General features: G+C 44.3%; 1 protein-coding gene across 1 annotated transcript in view; it reads right to left on the bottom strand.

Moving 5' to 3' along the window:
- The window catches only part of SNTB2 (syntrophin beta 2), a 112895-nt gene that overhangs the window by 52639 nt on the left and 45562 nt on the right, over positions 1-14694 (bottom strand). Inside the window, exon 2 of the mRNA XM_062177740.1 lies at positions 6593-6806. Within this exon, the coding sequence (XP_062033724.1) occupies positions 6593-6806 (214 nt within the window). The remainder of the gene's footprint in view (positions 1-6592; positions 6807-14694) is intronic.

Here is a 14694-nt window from a genome sequence, read left to right as displayed (position 1 = left end):
ACTGGGACTAGAATTCGGGGTGCTGGCGTCACAGGTGGAGGATTAGCCTATTGAGCCGCGGCGCCGGCCTGCAGTGTTTCTTGAAAAGGGAGGTGAAATAGAAAATGGGATTAGAAGAAATAGAAAACAAAGTCCAGAAGTGGACTGGTGAGTCTAGGATGCCTTTGAAGAAAGGGAACAAAGTAATTTCCAAAGCCTACTGCTGTTTTAAAAGAAAAATTCAAATGAAAACTCTGCTAAAAAAAAAAAAAAAACAAAACTATGGAGGCAATCTGCCAGTAATTGTTGGAGTCCAGGGGAAAGAAGAGGCGACAGCTACACTGTGCAATGCTTTGGCCTTGAGTCAAACCACTGAGAATTTCCTGAGAAATGCAATTATATTTTGATTAGATAAATCAAGTTGATGTTTTGGTAGGAACACAGACATATAGGGTTCTGTAAGCCTAACCTACTTTATTTCTTCTGTTTAGTGAAGTCTTTGATATAATTTACACATTCTGCTCAGTGATAATCATGTAATGTTAGTTGTCATAAGGCAAAAATTAGCCTTTTAACGTGGAAAACAGCCAGTATGACTATGACTAAGACATTGTGAACCAGTACAAAGGACACAGATTTACACTGCTGAAACGCAGCATTTAAGAACACCCTGTCCTGGCTAGTCTTCCCACTGTCCACTCTGCTGTCTGCTAAGGAATGGCTCAGGTTCTCCCCCTGCATTTCTCATCTATTTAGTTTTCACTTTCCAGAATGAAGTGCTTACAATTCTCCGAAGCATCTATGAGGTCTGGAAAACTCAAGGTGGGGGAGGGGAGTAAGCATCTTCTCCCTTATTCATTCTAATGATCAGCCCTTTTTCCAGCTTTCTATAGTAGAAACAAATCAAAGGAGTCAGGAAAAAGGATATTTCTCTCTAATAGCAATTAAGTTTCTGTCTAGCAAGTTTAATCTTTACATAGAAATGAAGGGTCAAACACAAAGAAATCCCACTACATACACACCAGGATGGTTAGTATGGAAAAGTTTGAAGCAATGTTGGTGAGAATGTAGAGCAATGGAAACTCTCATACACTGTTGGTGGAAACAACTAATTGGGAGAAAGTAAACATATACCTACTCTTTGACCAAGTAATTCTACTGCTATCCATTTATCCAGGAGAAATAAAAATGCATGCCCACAAAAATACTTGTAGTGGCAAGCGCTGTGGCGTAGCGGGTAAAACCGCCTCCTGCAGTGCCGGCATCCCATCTGGGAGCTGGTTCGAGACTTGGCTGCTCTGCTTCAGATCCAGCTCCCTGCTATGACCTCGGAAAGCAGTACAAGATGGCCCAAGTCCTTGGGCCCCTGTACCCGTGTGGGAAACCCTGAAGAAGCTCCTGGCTCCTGGCTTTAGATGGGTGCCGCTCTGGCTGTTGCAGCCAGTTGAGGAGCGAATCAGCGGATGGAAGATCTCTCTGTAACTCTGTCTTAAAAATAATTAAATAAATCTTAAAAAAAAAAAAAGTATAGAAAAACAGTCATAATAACTCTATTAATACTAGCTCAAAACTAGAAATAGCTCGGGTAATCATCAATAGGGAAACGGATTTTTAAAAATTGACATTTACTTTGATAGAGCCAATGTGTATTTTTTAAAAAAGATTTTTATTTATTTATTTGACAGATAGAGTTACAGACAGTGAGAGGTACAGACAGAGAGAAAGGTCTTCCTTCTGTTGGTTCACTCCCCAGATGGCCACAATGGGCGGAGCTATGCCAATCTGAAGCCAGGAGCCAGGTGCTTTTTCCTGGTCTCTCACGTGGGTGCAGGGGCCCAAGGACTTGGGCCATCTTCTACTGCTATCCCAGGCCACAGCAGAGAGCTGGACTGGAAGAGGAGCAACTGAGACTAGAACCGGTGCCCATATGGGATGCTGGCACCGCACCAACGTATAATTTAAGGATCAAAGAGCTCCGAGCAATTTTGCAGATATTGTCTTATTTATCCTTGAAGTAGTTCTAAAGAGTTAAGTATCCAGTATTATTCCTATTTACAGACAGAAAAACAGTAGGACAGCAAAGTTAAGGAACTTAGTTAAGGTCTCATAATACTAACAGCACCTCAAATAGTATCTTAAAAATTCATTATGCCAGTTCGATCATTTTCTCACTCAATCCTCCAATAACCTTCATTTTGTATTATACAGGAGGAAATATGAGGCTTATGGCAAACACATAGCTTGGTCAAAGTTATAAAGCCCTAACATCTCCCTTACTTCTCTTCTAGTTCTTGTAACTGAAGTCCAATCAGTAAATGTTTGTGTACCTTTTTTCTGCCAAGATACACAGGATACATGTTCATGTTCCCTGGATTGAGCCAAAGCTATGCATAATTTCTGCCAACTACTTGTAATTTTACTGCTTTTCTTTTTCTCTAAAAAGCATGCTGGAATGCAAGCAAACACAGTATCATCATGAATAACCTTGAATCGCTTCCAGTTGATACTTTACAAAAAATTATTAAAATTTGATATTCAATTAAAATTAGAAACAAATTACTTTGCAGCAAATAGACTGAGAACTTCTGCACAAGCTTGGACCTGCTAAGACCTTTCCTTGTATAGTAAGCTGTGACCAGGCAGGCTGATCATTCTATTGCAAAAGAAGGCATGGTAAAACTTTTGTGGCTCCAACCTGCCTTCTCCACTTTGTTTTGAAGACATATTTCAAAGCTGACCATCAGTAGATGTCTTCGACATATAAATACGCTAAATAGAATATAGTCCCCAAGGGTTTTTTTAAATGATATCATTTTTTTAAAGATTCATTTTATCTATTTGAAAGACAGAGTTACAGAGAGAGGTAGAGACAGAGAGAGGTCTTCCATCTGCTGGTTCACTCCCCAGTTGGCTGCAATGGCCAGAGCTGCATTGATCCAAAGCCAGGAGCCAGGAGTTTCTTCCAGGTCTCCCACACAGGTGCAGGGGCCCAAGGACTTGGGCCATCTTCTACTGCTAACCCAGGCCACAGCAGAGAGCTGGATCAGAAGAGGAGTAGCCAGGACTAGAACTGGCGTCCATATGGGATACCAGTGCTTCTGGCAAGGGTTTTAACCCGCTGCGCCACAGCGCCGGTTTTAATGAAGGTCAAGATTACCAGGCTCTACAAGACTTCTTAATGGGTAATAAAAACACAACTTCTTAGCAATCTAGAAAAGTCACATCACCTTTGCTCCTTCTATCCCCACTGCCATACCCCAACGTTGTATGGAAACTTTACAGTCCGGGGCCAGTGCTGTGGCGTAGCAGATAAAGCCATTGCCTGTAGTGCCGGCATCCTATATGGGCTCCAGTTTGAGTCCCCACTTCCAATCCAGCTCTCTGCTATGGCCTGGGATGGCAGTAGAAAATGGCCCAAGTCTTTGGGTCCCTGTACCCATGTGGGAGACCCAGAAGAAGCTCCTGGCTTTGGATTGGCACAGCTCTGGCCATTGTGGACAGTTGGGGAGTGAACCAGCAGATGGAAGAGATCTCTCTCTGACTCTCCTTCTCTCTTTGTAACTCTGATTTTCAAATAAATAAACAAAACCTAAAAAGAAAAAAAAAAAAAAAAAAAAGAAACTTTACATTTGCTTCATTCTCTAGTAGCCAGCCCCTCCAGCAGAACCATAGGTACCTATTTTCAACTTAGAATGAAGGGATTCAGCCTTTCAGCCTGACAGCTCCTGGGTTCAGGTTCATACTGATGATACCCTAGGAGACAGCAGTGAAGGGTCAAGTAACTGGGTCCCTGCCATCTACATGAGAGACCTGGAATGAGCTCTCCATTTCCACTTCAGCTCAGCTTAGATGCAGCAAGTGTGGGTGTTTGGAGAGTGAACCAGAGGGTGAGAGCTACCTTCTTATACATTTCCATCTTTCTCTCTCTCTCTCTACTTCTCAAATAAAAATTTAAAACAAATTCTATTCAAAGAAAAAAAATTCCAAATATAGACTTAAGTGGCTGAGACCATTACCTCCTTTACAAATTAAATTCTTTAAAAAAAATTTTTTTTTAAAGATTTTATTTATTTATTTGAGAGGTAGAGTTATAGACAGTGAGAGGGATAAACAGAGAGAAAGGTCCTCTGTCTGGTGGTTCACTCCCCAAATGGCCACAATGGCCGGAGCTGTGCCAATCTGAAGCCAGGAGCCAGGAGCTTCTTGTGGGTCTCCCATGTAGGTTCAGGGGCCCAAGGACTTGGGTCATCTTCTACTGCTTTCCCAGGCCATAGCAGAGAGCTAGATTGGAAGAGGAGTAGCTGGGTCTTGAACTGGCGCCCGTATGGGATGCCAATGCCACAGGCGGAGGATTAACCTACTGCGCCACTGCGCCAGCCCCACAAATTAAATTCTTACTTTATGAAAAATATCACACAAAATTTCTTTAGGGGCCAGCACTGTCATGTCATGGGTAAAGCTTCAACCTGTGATGTCTGGCATCCCATATGGGTGCCAGTTTGAGTTCCAGCTGCTCTACTTCTGATCCAGCTCCCTGCTAATGCACATGGGAAAGCAACAAAGGATGGCCCAAGTGCTCAGGCCCCTGTACCCGTGTGGGAGACCCAGATGAAGTTCCTAGCTTCTGGCTTTGGCCTGGCCCAGCCCCAAATGTTGTGAACTAGTGGATTGAAGATCTCTCTCTCTCTCTGTTTCTCCCTCTCTAACTCTGCCTTTCAAATAAATAAAATTAAATTAAAAAAAAATTAAAGATCATGATTCAACATGCATGCATAAAATGATCCATCATATACACGCAACCTTTCAGGAATAACCCTATGTGTAACACCGAGTAATTTCCATAATATCTCAAAGTTCTAAAAAGGTCAATCAAAGCAATACAAATATATCAGTATATATATTTTTTAAAGATTTATTTATTTTATTTGAAAGGCAGAGTTACAGAGAGGCAGAGGCAGAGAGAGAGAAAGAGACCTTCATTTCTATCTGTTGGTTCACTTCCTAAATGGCCGCAACAGCCAGAGCTGCACCAATCTGAAGCCAGGAGCTGGTAGTGGGTGCAGGGTCCCAAGGACTTGGGCCGTCTTCTACTGTTTTCCCAAGCCATAGCAGAGAGCTGGATTGAAAGTGGAATAGCTGGGACTTGAATCGGCACCCATATGGGATGCCAGCACTACAGGCTGGGGCTTTACCTGCTATGCCACAGCGCTGGCCCCATATCAGTATATAATTAAAAAAAATTAATATATATATATGTATACACACACAGTTATTAGTTAAGGCTTTTTTTTTTTTTTTTTTTTTTTTTTTTTTACAGGCAGAGTTAGACAGTGAGAGAGAGAGACAGAAAGAAAGATCTTCCTTCCGTTGGTTCACCCCCCAAATGGTTGCTACGGCCGGCCCGCTGCGCTGATCTGAAGCCAGGAGCCAGGTGCTTTTTCCTGGTCTCCTATGTAGGTACAGGGGCCCAAGCACTTGGGCCATCCTCCACTGCCCTCCCGGGCCACAGCAGAGAGCTGGACTGGAAGAGGAGCAACCGGCACTAGAACCTGGCACCCATATGGGATGCTGGCGCCGCAGGCGGAGGATTAACCAAGTGAGCCACGGTGGCCGGCCCTGAGAATGAAACTTTCTATCCACTGGTTCCCTCTCAAAATGACCTCAAAGGTTATGCTGAGCCAAGTCAAAGCCAGGTGTCAGGGTGTACCATGTGGGTGGTAAGGTCCAAGTTCTTAGGCCATCCTCTGTTGCTTTCCCAGATGTGTTAGCAGGGAGCTAGATTGGAAGTGGAACAGATAGGACTCAAACTGTGCTCATAGCGATGCAGCATTGCAGGTGGCTTAAGATATGGCACAACAATGCCAGCCCCTAGTCGCTAATCTAACACTAGATTTGTCAGTCCTCCTCCTAGAATAAATAAAAACAAAGTCCTAGAACAGATACCTAGCAGAGAAATATGAATTTACCCAATCCATCCCTCTTATTTTGCAAAAGAAACAGATCAACAGAAGCTGACTTGGGTCTGGTGCTGTGGTACGTTGTGGTTAGCCGCCATCCATGAGTGCCTGCTTATGTCCCAGCTGCTTCACTTCCAATCCAGCTCTCTGCTAATGCACCTGGGAAGGCAGGGTAAGATGGTCAAAGTACCTGGGCCCCTGGAACCCACGTGGGAGATCTGGATGGAGTTCCTGGCTCCTGACTTCAGCCTGGCCCAGACCTGGTTGTTGCAGCTGTTTGGAGAGTGAATCAGAGCATGGAAGATCTCTTTGTAAGATCTCTTTATAAATCAACAACAAAAATAACACTGCACATTAGCAGGGAGCTGGACTGGAAGTATAGTAGTCGGGTCTTGAACCGGCATCCAAATGGGATGCCAGCGTCCCAGACAGCAGCTTTACCTGCAATGCCACAATGCCGGCCCCAATCTTTTTTCAAATGAAGTTTCCTTGATAATACGTATATATAAATAATATAAATACAGAGCTCCAGAAATTCATCTCTCATCTCAGAGAGATTTCTCTGCATGCTTTAGTTAACAGAGCTATGTAATGTTCCGACACGTCTGTGAGTCTCTGAGGCTGTAAGTATGGTGTTCTTGTTGGGTACAGCTTACCTGTTCTCCAGATCCGGCATGCTTAGGTTTCTAGCAGCAAAGCACATTTTGAGAGGGATGACTTTTCTGTCCTTAGTGCTGTTTTGGTGTTTTGGAGAACCAGAGTCCTCGCTGCCACTAAAGCTTGGTGACTGGGGAGCTGCACCTTCCCAGGGCAGATCTGATACTAACGATGGCTTCTTGATATATGGTGTGACTTCTCGGATGAACTTGACTATGAATAAAAACCAAAGGAGAAGGTTAGTATTTTTGCTTTTCCTATGAAAAATGGAAATTGAAATAGTCACATGCATACAGTATCTTGAACAAAGTTTTTTAAAAAATGAAGTTAAAACCCATGAATTCCCTCAAGATAGATTTAGTCCCTTCTGAGATAGTGTCATCTAGTTGTAGACAACTCTTTTTGTTAAAAAGATAAAAGATTTATTTATTTGAAAGGCAGAGTTACAGAAAAAGGGGGAGAGAGAGAGAGAGATCTTCCATCTGCTGGTTCACTACCCAAATGGTCATAATGGCCAGGGCTGTATCAGGCTAAAGTCAGAGCCCAAAACTCCAACCGGGTCTCCCACGTGGGTATAGGGGCTCAAGTACTTGGGCCATCTTCTGCTGATTTCCCAGGCACATTAGCAGGAAGCTGGATTGGAAGTGGAATAGCCAGGAGTTGAACCAGTACCCATATGGAATGCTTAAGCTGCTGTATCACAATGCCGGCCCAGTTATGGACAACTCTTAACATTTAGAAACTCCTTGACCCACTGATTTGCTGTCTATTGAAAGTGTACAGATCAAAATAATCTCTTTTCCACACAAGAACCCTTCAAATATCTGAAAATAGATTGTATATCTCTATTCTCCATAGTATCCTATTTCTTCTTTTTAAAAGATATATTATTTGAAAGGCAGAATTAGAGAGAGAGAGAGAGAGAGAGAGAGAGAGAAATTTCTCATCTACTGGTTTACTCCCCAAATGGCAGCAATGGCAGGAGCTAGGCCCACTGAAGTCAGGAGCCAGAAACCAAGAGTTTCCTCTGGGTCCCCTATGCGGGTACAGGGACCCAAAAACTTGGGTCATCTGGCTGCTTTCCCAGGCGCATTAGCAGGGAGCTGCCATTGGAAGTGGAGAAGCTGGGACTTGAACTGGCACCCATACAGGATGCTGGCACTGTAGATGGCTTTACCTGCTACGCCACAGCGCCGCCCCCCAACCTAAGTATTTTTACTCCAACTCAATTCAAGTCAATCAATATTTATTAGCTAACAAGTGTCACTGAGAATAAAAGGCAAATGAGGCATAGTTCCTGTTCTCAAGGAACTGTGTATGAGATAGCTGATCCTGAAAAATAAGTGCAACAATAAAGTATATGTAACGTATGGTACGATCTGAAAAGTGCAAGCAGATTTTGCTTGTTCAAGGTACTCTATTTTCTATTAATGTAGTTGAAAATTAAAATATAGTTTTTATTAGATAGGAGTGTTTTTCTTTTTAAGTTCAGTGTTAAGACTCATAGAATATTATTTTTTTACATTGGTCATGACTGGTGACAACTGTCAGTTGTGGCATGGTGTTTTTGCTTCAAAAACTAGATAAACTGGGTCGGCGCTGTGGTATAGCAGGTAATGTTGCCACGTGTGGCACCAGCATCCCATATAGGCGCCAGTTTGGGTCCCGGCTGCTCCACTTCCAATCCAGCTTTTGCCAATGTGTTTGGGAAAGCAGTGGAAGATGGTTCTACCTACTTAGGAGACCTGTATGAAGCTCCTGGCTCCTGGCTTCAGCCTGGTTCAGCCCTGGCCACTGAGGCCACTTGGGGAGTGAACCAGCAGATGGAAGACCTCTCTCTGTAACTCTGACTTTCAAATAAATAAGTAAACCTTTAAAAAAACTAGATAAACTAAAAATTATTAAAATCTTAAATAGCATCAAAACTATAACAGTGGAATACAGATAAATCAGTCATCATTACCTCTGCTAAAACCACTACACGTTATACCAGTATCCTATCTCCCTTTAGAAGTCTACTGTGACAGATCGTTAGACTAGTATCACAGGAATAAAAAACACCAAACAGATGTAACCACTGCTATGTGACCTCACTTGAAGGCTCTAAGGTACACATCTAGAAAGTGAGAATGGGGCTGGTTCTGTGGCGTCCTGGGTACAGCTGCCTCCTGCAGTGCCAGCATTCCATATGGGTACTGGTTGGATCTCAGCTGCTCCACTTCTGATCCAGCTCTCTGCTATGACCTGGGAAAGCAGTGGAAGATGGCCCAAGTCCTTGGGCCCCAGCACCCATGGGGGAGACCTGGAGGAAGTTCCTGGCTCTTGGGCTTCGGACTGGCATAGCTGTGGCCATCTGGGGAGTAAACCAGTGGAAGGAAGACCTCTTTCTCTCTCTTTTCCTCTGACTTCTCTGTAATTCTGCCCTTCAAATAAATAAATAAACCTTTAAGAAAAGAAAAGAAAAGAAAGGAAGAAAGAAAGAAAGAAAGAAGAAAGAAAGAAAGAAAGAAAGAAAGAAAGAAAGAAAGAAAGAAAGAAGAAAGAGAAGAGAAGGAAGAAAGAAAGAGGAAACAACATTAAACAAGTAAAAATTCAAAGGCTTGGCCTACTTATCCAGTTAATCACAGGTGCCTCTTTTTCTTTTCCTAAATTAGAATGTTAAGAAAGAAGCTGGCCGGTGCCGTGGCTCACTAGGCTAATCCTCCGCTTTATGGCGCCAGCACACCGGGTTCTAGTCCCGGTCGGGGTGCCGGATTCTGTCCCAGTTGCCCCTCTTCCAGTCCAGCTCTCTGCTGTGGCCCAGGAGTGCAGTGGAGGATGGCCCAAGTCCTTGGGCCCTGCACCCCATGGGAGAACAGGATAAGCACCTGGCTCCTGGCTTCGGATCAGCGAGATGCGCTGGCCGCAGCGGCCATTGGAGGGTGAACCAACGGCAAAAAGGAATACCTTTCTCTTTTTCTCTCTCTCTCTCTCTCACTATCCACTCTGTCAAAAAAAAAAAAAAAAAAAAAAAAAAAAACTCCCCTCCAAAAAAAAAAGAAGTTAAAAAAACTAACAGTAGTCAATAGAAGAGATGAAACTATTTTCTTCTAAGCTAGCGAACAAGATCTGCTAAATTTAAGCATCATATTAGAAAATATAATAATTCTATTGTCAACATTTACATTTAGTTTATACGTGTTTGCGTAGAGGTGTGTGACTTCTATGCATAGTTATAACATATGTATTTCTCGGTGCACTCAGTAAAAACTGCCTCAAGTTCCTAAGGAAATTTTTTTTTTCATCCTAGAAAAATGGGCAGCGGCACAGCCAGTAGATCTCTAAGAGGCTGACTCAGGCATTTCAATATACTGAAGCTTTGTCCTTTCAAGAGAGGATTATATCACAAGAACTTTGGCAGAAATTCCTAGGGTTTCCAGTTGCTGCCACAGAAGGGACATACTTTTTGAACATTTAAGGCAGCATACCAACCATTGGGTTACCAAGTGGGGAAATTACAGGCATTCTAAATGACTACTCTTGAATATTGCAGTGGTTAGAGAGGAACTGTCAATGATCTACTCAGAATGTCGTTCAATCACACAGTAGCACCAATGAACTGATAGCCACACATGCACTATAACACACACACACACACACACAACCTATGGATCATCTTATCAAAAGAGTAGTGAGGTGCCAGCACTGTGGCATAGTGCATAAAGCTGCCACCTACGGCACTGGCATCCTGTTTGAGTGCGGGTTCGATTCCTGGCTGCTCCATTTCTGATCCAGCTCCCTGCTGGTGCACCTGAGAAAGCAGCAGAGGTGGCCCAAGTACTTAGGCTCCTGTAAGCACATGGGAGACCTGCAAGAATCACCTGGCTCCTGGCCTCAGACCAGCCCAGCTCCAGCCGTTGTGGCCATTTGGGGAGTGAACCAGGGGATGGAAGGTATCTCCCCCTCCTCCCTCCCCATCCCCGTGAGTGTGTGTGTGTGTGTGCATGTGTGTCTTCCTCTCTCGAACTTTGCCTTTCAAATAACTAAATAAATCTTTAAAGAAAAAAAAATAAGGGGGCCGGCTCTGTGGCGTAGTGGGTAAAGCTGCCGCCTGCGGTACCAGCATCCCATATGGGCACCAGTTCGAGTCCCAGCTGCTCCACTCCTGGTGCAGCTCTCTGCTATGTCCTGGGAGAGCAGTGGAAGATGGCCCACGTCCTTGGGCTCCTGTACCCATGTGGAAGACCTGGAGGAAACTCCTGGCTTTGGATTGGCACAGATCTAGCTGTTGTGGCCAGTAGGGGAGTGAACCAGCGGATGGAAGACCTCTCTGTCTCTGTCTCTGCCTCTGCCTCTCTGTAACTTTGCCTTTCAAATAAAATAAATAAATCTTAAAAAAAAAAAAAAAAGACTTACTCTAAAACCTTGTTCAAACATTGAATGTTGGGGAGGCGGGTGTTGTGGTGCAGTAGGTAAAGCTACCACTTGTGATATCTGAGTCCCACATCTGAGCGTTGGTTTGAGTCCTAGTTACTCTGCTTCCAATTCAGCTTCCTGCTAAAGTGTACTGTGGGAGAGGCAGGTGGTGCTCAAGTGCTTGGGCCCTTGCTGCCCGTGTGGGAGTTCCAGGTTCCTCGCTTCAGCCTGACCTCACTCTGGCTATTGTAGGCACTTGGAGAGAACAGTAAGCATAACATGGCACCGCTGTGTGGTACTCTGTCACTCTCAGCTACCCTTTCAAACAGTTGAAAGCAATAAAACAAACATTAGGAGGCCAGCATTGTCGTATAGAGGGTAAAATTACTATCTTTGGTGTCAGCATCCCACATGGGTGCCAGTTCATGTCCTGGCTGCTCTATTTCTGATCCAGTTCCCTGCTAATGGTCTGAGAAAAGCAGCAGAAAATGGCCCAAATGTTTGGGCTCCTGTTACCCATGTGGGAGACCTGATGAAGCTCCTGGGTCCTGGCTTTGGCCTAACTCAGTGCAGGCCATAGTAGCTATCTGGAGAATGAACCAATGGATGGAAGATCTCTCTTTCTCTATCCTTCTCTCTCTGTAACTCTTTCAAATAAAGTCTTTTAAAAATTAAATATTGGAACTTCTATAAAAATGAAATCTTGTTGAGTCTGTGAAAACTATCACAGTGGATGGTATCCAGGATCCAACTAATTTTTAATGAATTTCAAGCTATTAGGAGTAAGATTACAAGGATTTCCATGTTTGGGACATCAGGTTGCATCCAATTCTAAACTGAATGCTATTTATGTGGTTTTTAAAACAGGCAAGAAAACAGAGAAATCTCCAATCATTGGTTCACTTCCCAAATCCCCACAATAGCAATGACTGGGCCAGGCTGAAGCTGGGAGCTTGGAACCCAATCCAGGTCTCTCATGTGGTGGCACCACTTCCCCCGGTCCGCTCAGGGAAGGAAGCTGGAGTCAACGGCCAGAGCCAGGAATCCAATCCAGGTACTCTGATGTGGGACATGAGGGGTCTTAACCACTAAGGCTAAATACCTATTCCTTATTGTGACTTTTTAAGGCTTATCTAAAAAGTACTTCATAGTGCACACATAGCCTATGGCTGTATTACACATATTTGAGTAAACCGATCCCTTTCCCTATAAACATCAACTTCTCCTCTAATCATTATTTTACTCTTTGGCTTTCTTTCATTCCAGCTGGTGATATTTACTATTAATTTAAGTCAAACTAAGTTAGTCACACAATGTGGAGAGTGGTACCATGACTTCCCCTTCTTTTGCAAGATATTTGTTTCTGTAATATTCTGAGTGAATAATCTGGCTTTGCATTTTAGACAGAAATGAGTTATGTTGATGTCAGTGATAAAGTATTCTCCCAAGAGATTAGACGTTAGGGAGGAGTTACTTCACTCTCATTAGAGCCTTTTATACTCTCAACTTGCATGCATCTTCCAACCCAAGTCTCTGTGTCCTTGGGGTTTAAGGAAACTACAGAGAACAGGGTTTGGTGCAATGAACCTGAAGTGTGTTCAGAGTGTCTCTGGTTTCATCACATTTTTTAACTTTGAAGCAACATAGCACATTCACTAATTTATTCAGCACCTACTATGTACCAGGAACTGTTTTGTGCACACAGAATAAGACACCAGTGAACAGAACATGCAAAAAACAATAATTGATAAGCTAATAATATTCTAGAGAAATGAAAATACGTTCACAGAAAAGCCTGTACACTATTTTTTTTAAAAATTTTCTTTTGAGAGGCACAGAGAAACAGACACACACACACACACACAGTGAAACAGAGAGAGCCCTCCTATCCAATGGTGCATTGCCCCAAATGCCCAGCAGCCAGGAACACAATACAGGCCTCCTACACAGCTCAACCACTTGAGCCATCACTTGTTGCCTCCTAGAGTCTGCATCAGCAGGGGAGTGGAGCTGGAAGTAGAACCGGAACTCAAACTCAGGCACTCCAATACAGGATGCGTCCAACTCACGTCACTTCTGACCACTGCACCAATGTCTGCCCCTATACATGAATATTTTTAGCAGCTTATTTATAAGTGCCCAAACTGGAAACAACCGGAATATCTTTCAATAGTGAATAGATACATTGTTGTACAGCTGTAGAGTAGGATACTACTCGACAATAAAAAGGAATGAATTACTGATGACACTCAGAAACCTGGATGAATCTCAAAGGCATTCTGTTGAGTGAGAGAGGTCATTCTCGGCCGGCGCCGCGGCTCACTTGGCTAATCCTCCGCCTGTGGTGCCGGCACCCCGGGTTCTGTCCCAGTTGCTCCTCTTCCAGGCCAGCTCTCTGCTGTGGCCCGGGAAGGCAGTGGAGGATGGCCCACGTGCTTGGGCCCTGCACCGGCATGGGAGACCAGGAAGAAGCACCTGGCTCCTGGCTTCGGATTGGCGCAGCGTGCCGGCCGTAGTGGCCATTTGAGGGTGAACCAATGGAAGGAAGACCTTTCTCTCTGTCTCTCTCTCTCACTGTCTAACTCTGCCTGTCAGAGAGAGAGAGAGAGAGAGAGAGAGAGAGAGAAGTCATTCTCAAACGCTTACAAACTGCATGATTCTATTATTGAAAAAACAAAACTATATATGAAGAACAGATTGGTGCTTTCCAGAAGCTGGGCAGGAAGGAAGGTGTAATTTTTTTTAAAAGATTTATTTATTTTACTTGAAAGTCACAGTTACACAGAGAGGAAAGGCAGAGAGAGGCAGAGAGAGAGTCTTCCATCTGCTGGTTCACTCCCCAGATGACGGCAACAGCTGGAGTTGTGCTGATCCGAAGCCAGGAGCCAGGAGCTTCTTCTGGGTCTCCCATGTGGGCGCAGGAGCCCAAGGACTTGGGCCATCTTCCACTGCCCTTCCAGGCCATAGCAGAGAGCTGGACCGGAAGTGGAGCAGCTGGGTCTTGAACTGGAGTCCATATGGGATGCCGGCACCACAGGTGGCGGCTTTACCCACTATGCCACAGTGCCGGCCCCAGGAAGGTGTAATTTTATGAGAACATGACCAAGTGTTTTGAAGGGATGGAACAATTTTGTATATTGATTGTGGTATGGATACAAGAATTTATATATGTGTTAAAATCAATAACTGGGGACCGGCACTGTGGTGTAGTGGGTAAAGCTACCTCCTGTGGTGCCAGCATCCCACATGCACGCTGGTTCCAGTCCCGGCTGCTCTGCTTCCAATCCAGCTCTCTGCTGTGGCCTGGGAAAGCAGTAGAAGACAGTCCAACTTGGGCTCCTGCACCCGCGTGGGAGACCTGGAGGAAGCTCTTGGCTCTGGATTGAAGCAGCTCCAGCCGTTGCAGCCAATTGGGGACTGAACCAACTTATGGAAGACCTCTCTCTGTCTCTCTGCCTCTCTGTGTAACTCTGATTTTCAAATAAATAAGTAAATCTTTAAAAAAAAAAAAAAATCTGTAACTGTATCCCTGGGGCTGGCGTTGTGGCACAGCAGGTAAAGCTGCTGCCTGAGACAAGGGCATCCCATGCAGACGCTGGTTTGTGTCTCGGCTGCTCCACTCCTGATCCAGCTTCCTGGGAAAAGTCTGGGAAAGGCAGTGGAAGATAGTGTAAGTGTTTGGGCCCCCGCCAGCCACCTGGGAGAC

This window comes from Lepus europaeus, chromosome 19, assembly GCF_033115175.1.
Source record: "Lepus europaeus isolate LE1 chromosome 19, mLepTim1.pri, whole genome shotgun sequence".
NCBI classification, from domain to species: domain Eukaryota; kingdom Metazoa; phylum Chordata; class Mammalia; order Lagomorpha; family Leporidae; genus Lepus; species Lepus europaeus.
Note: the sequence above shows the minus strand (reverse complement) of the source record. Positions and strands in the feature narration are given on the sequence as shown.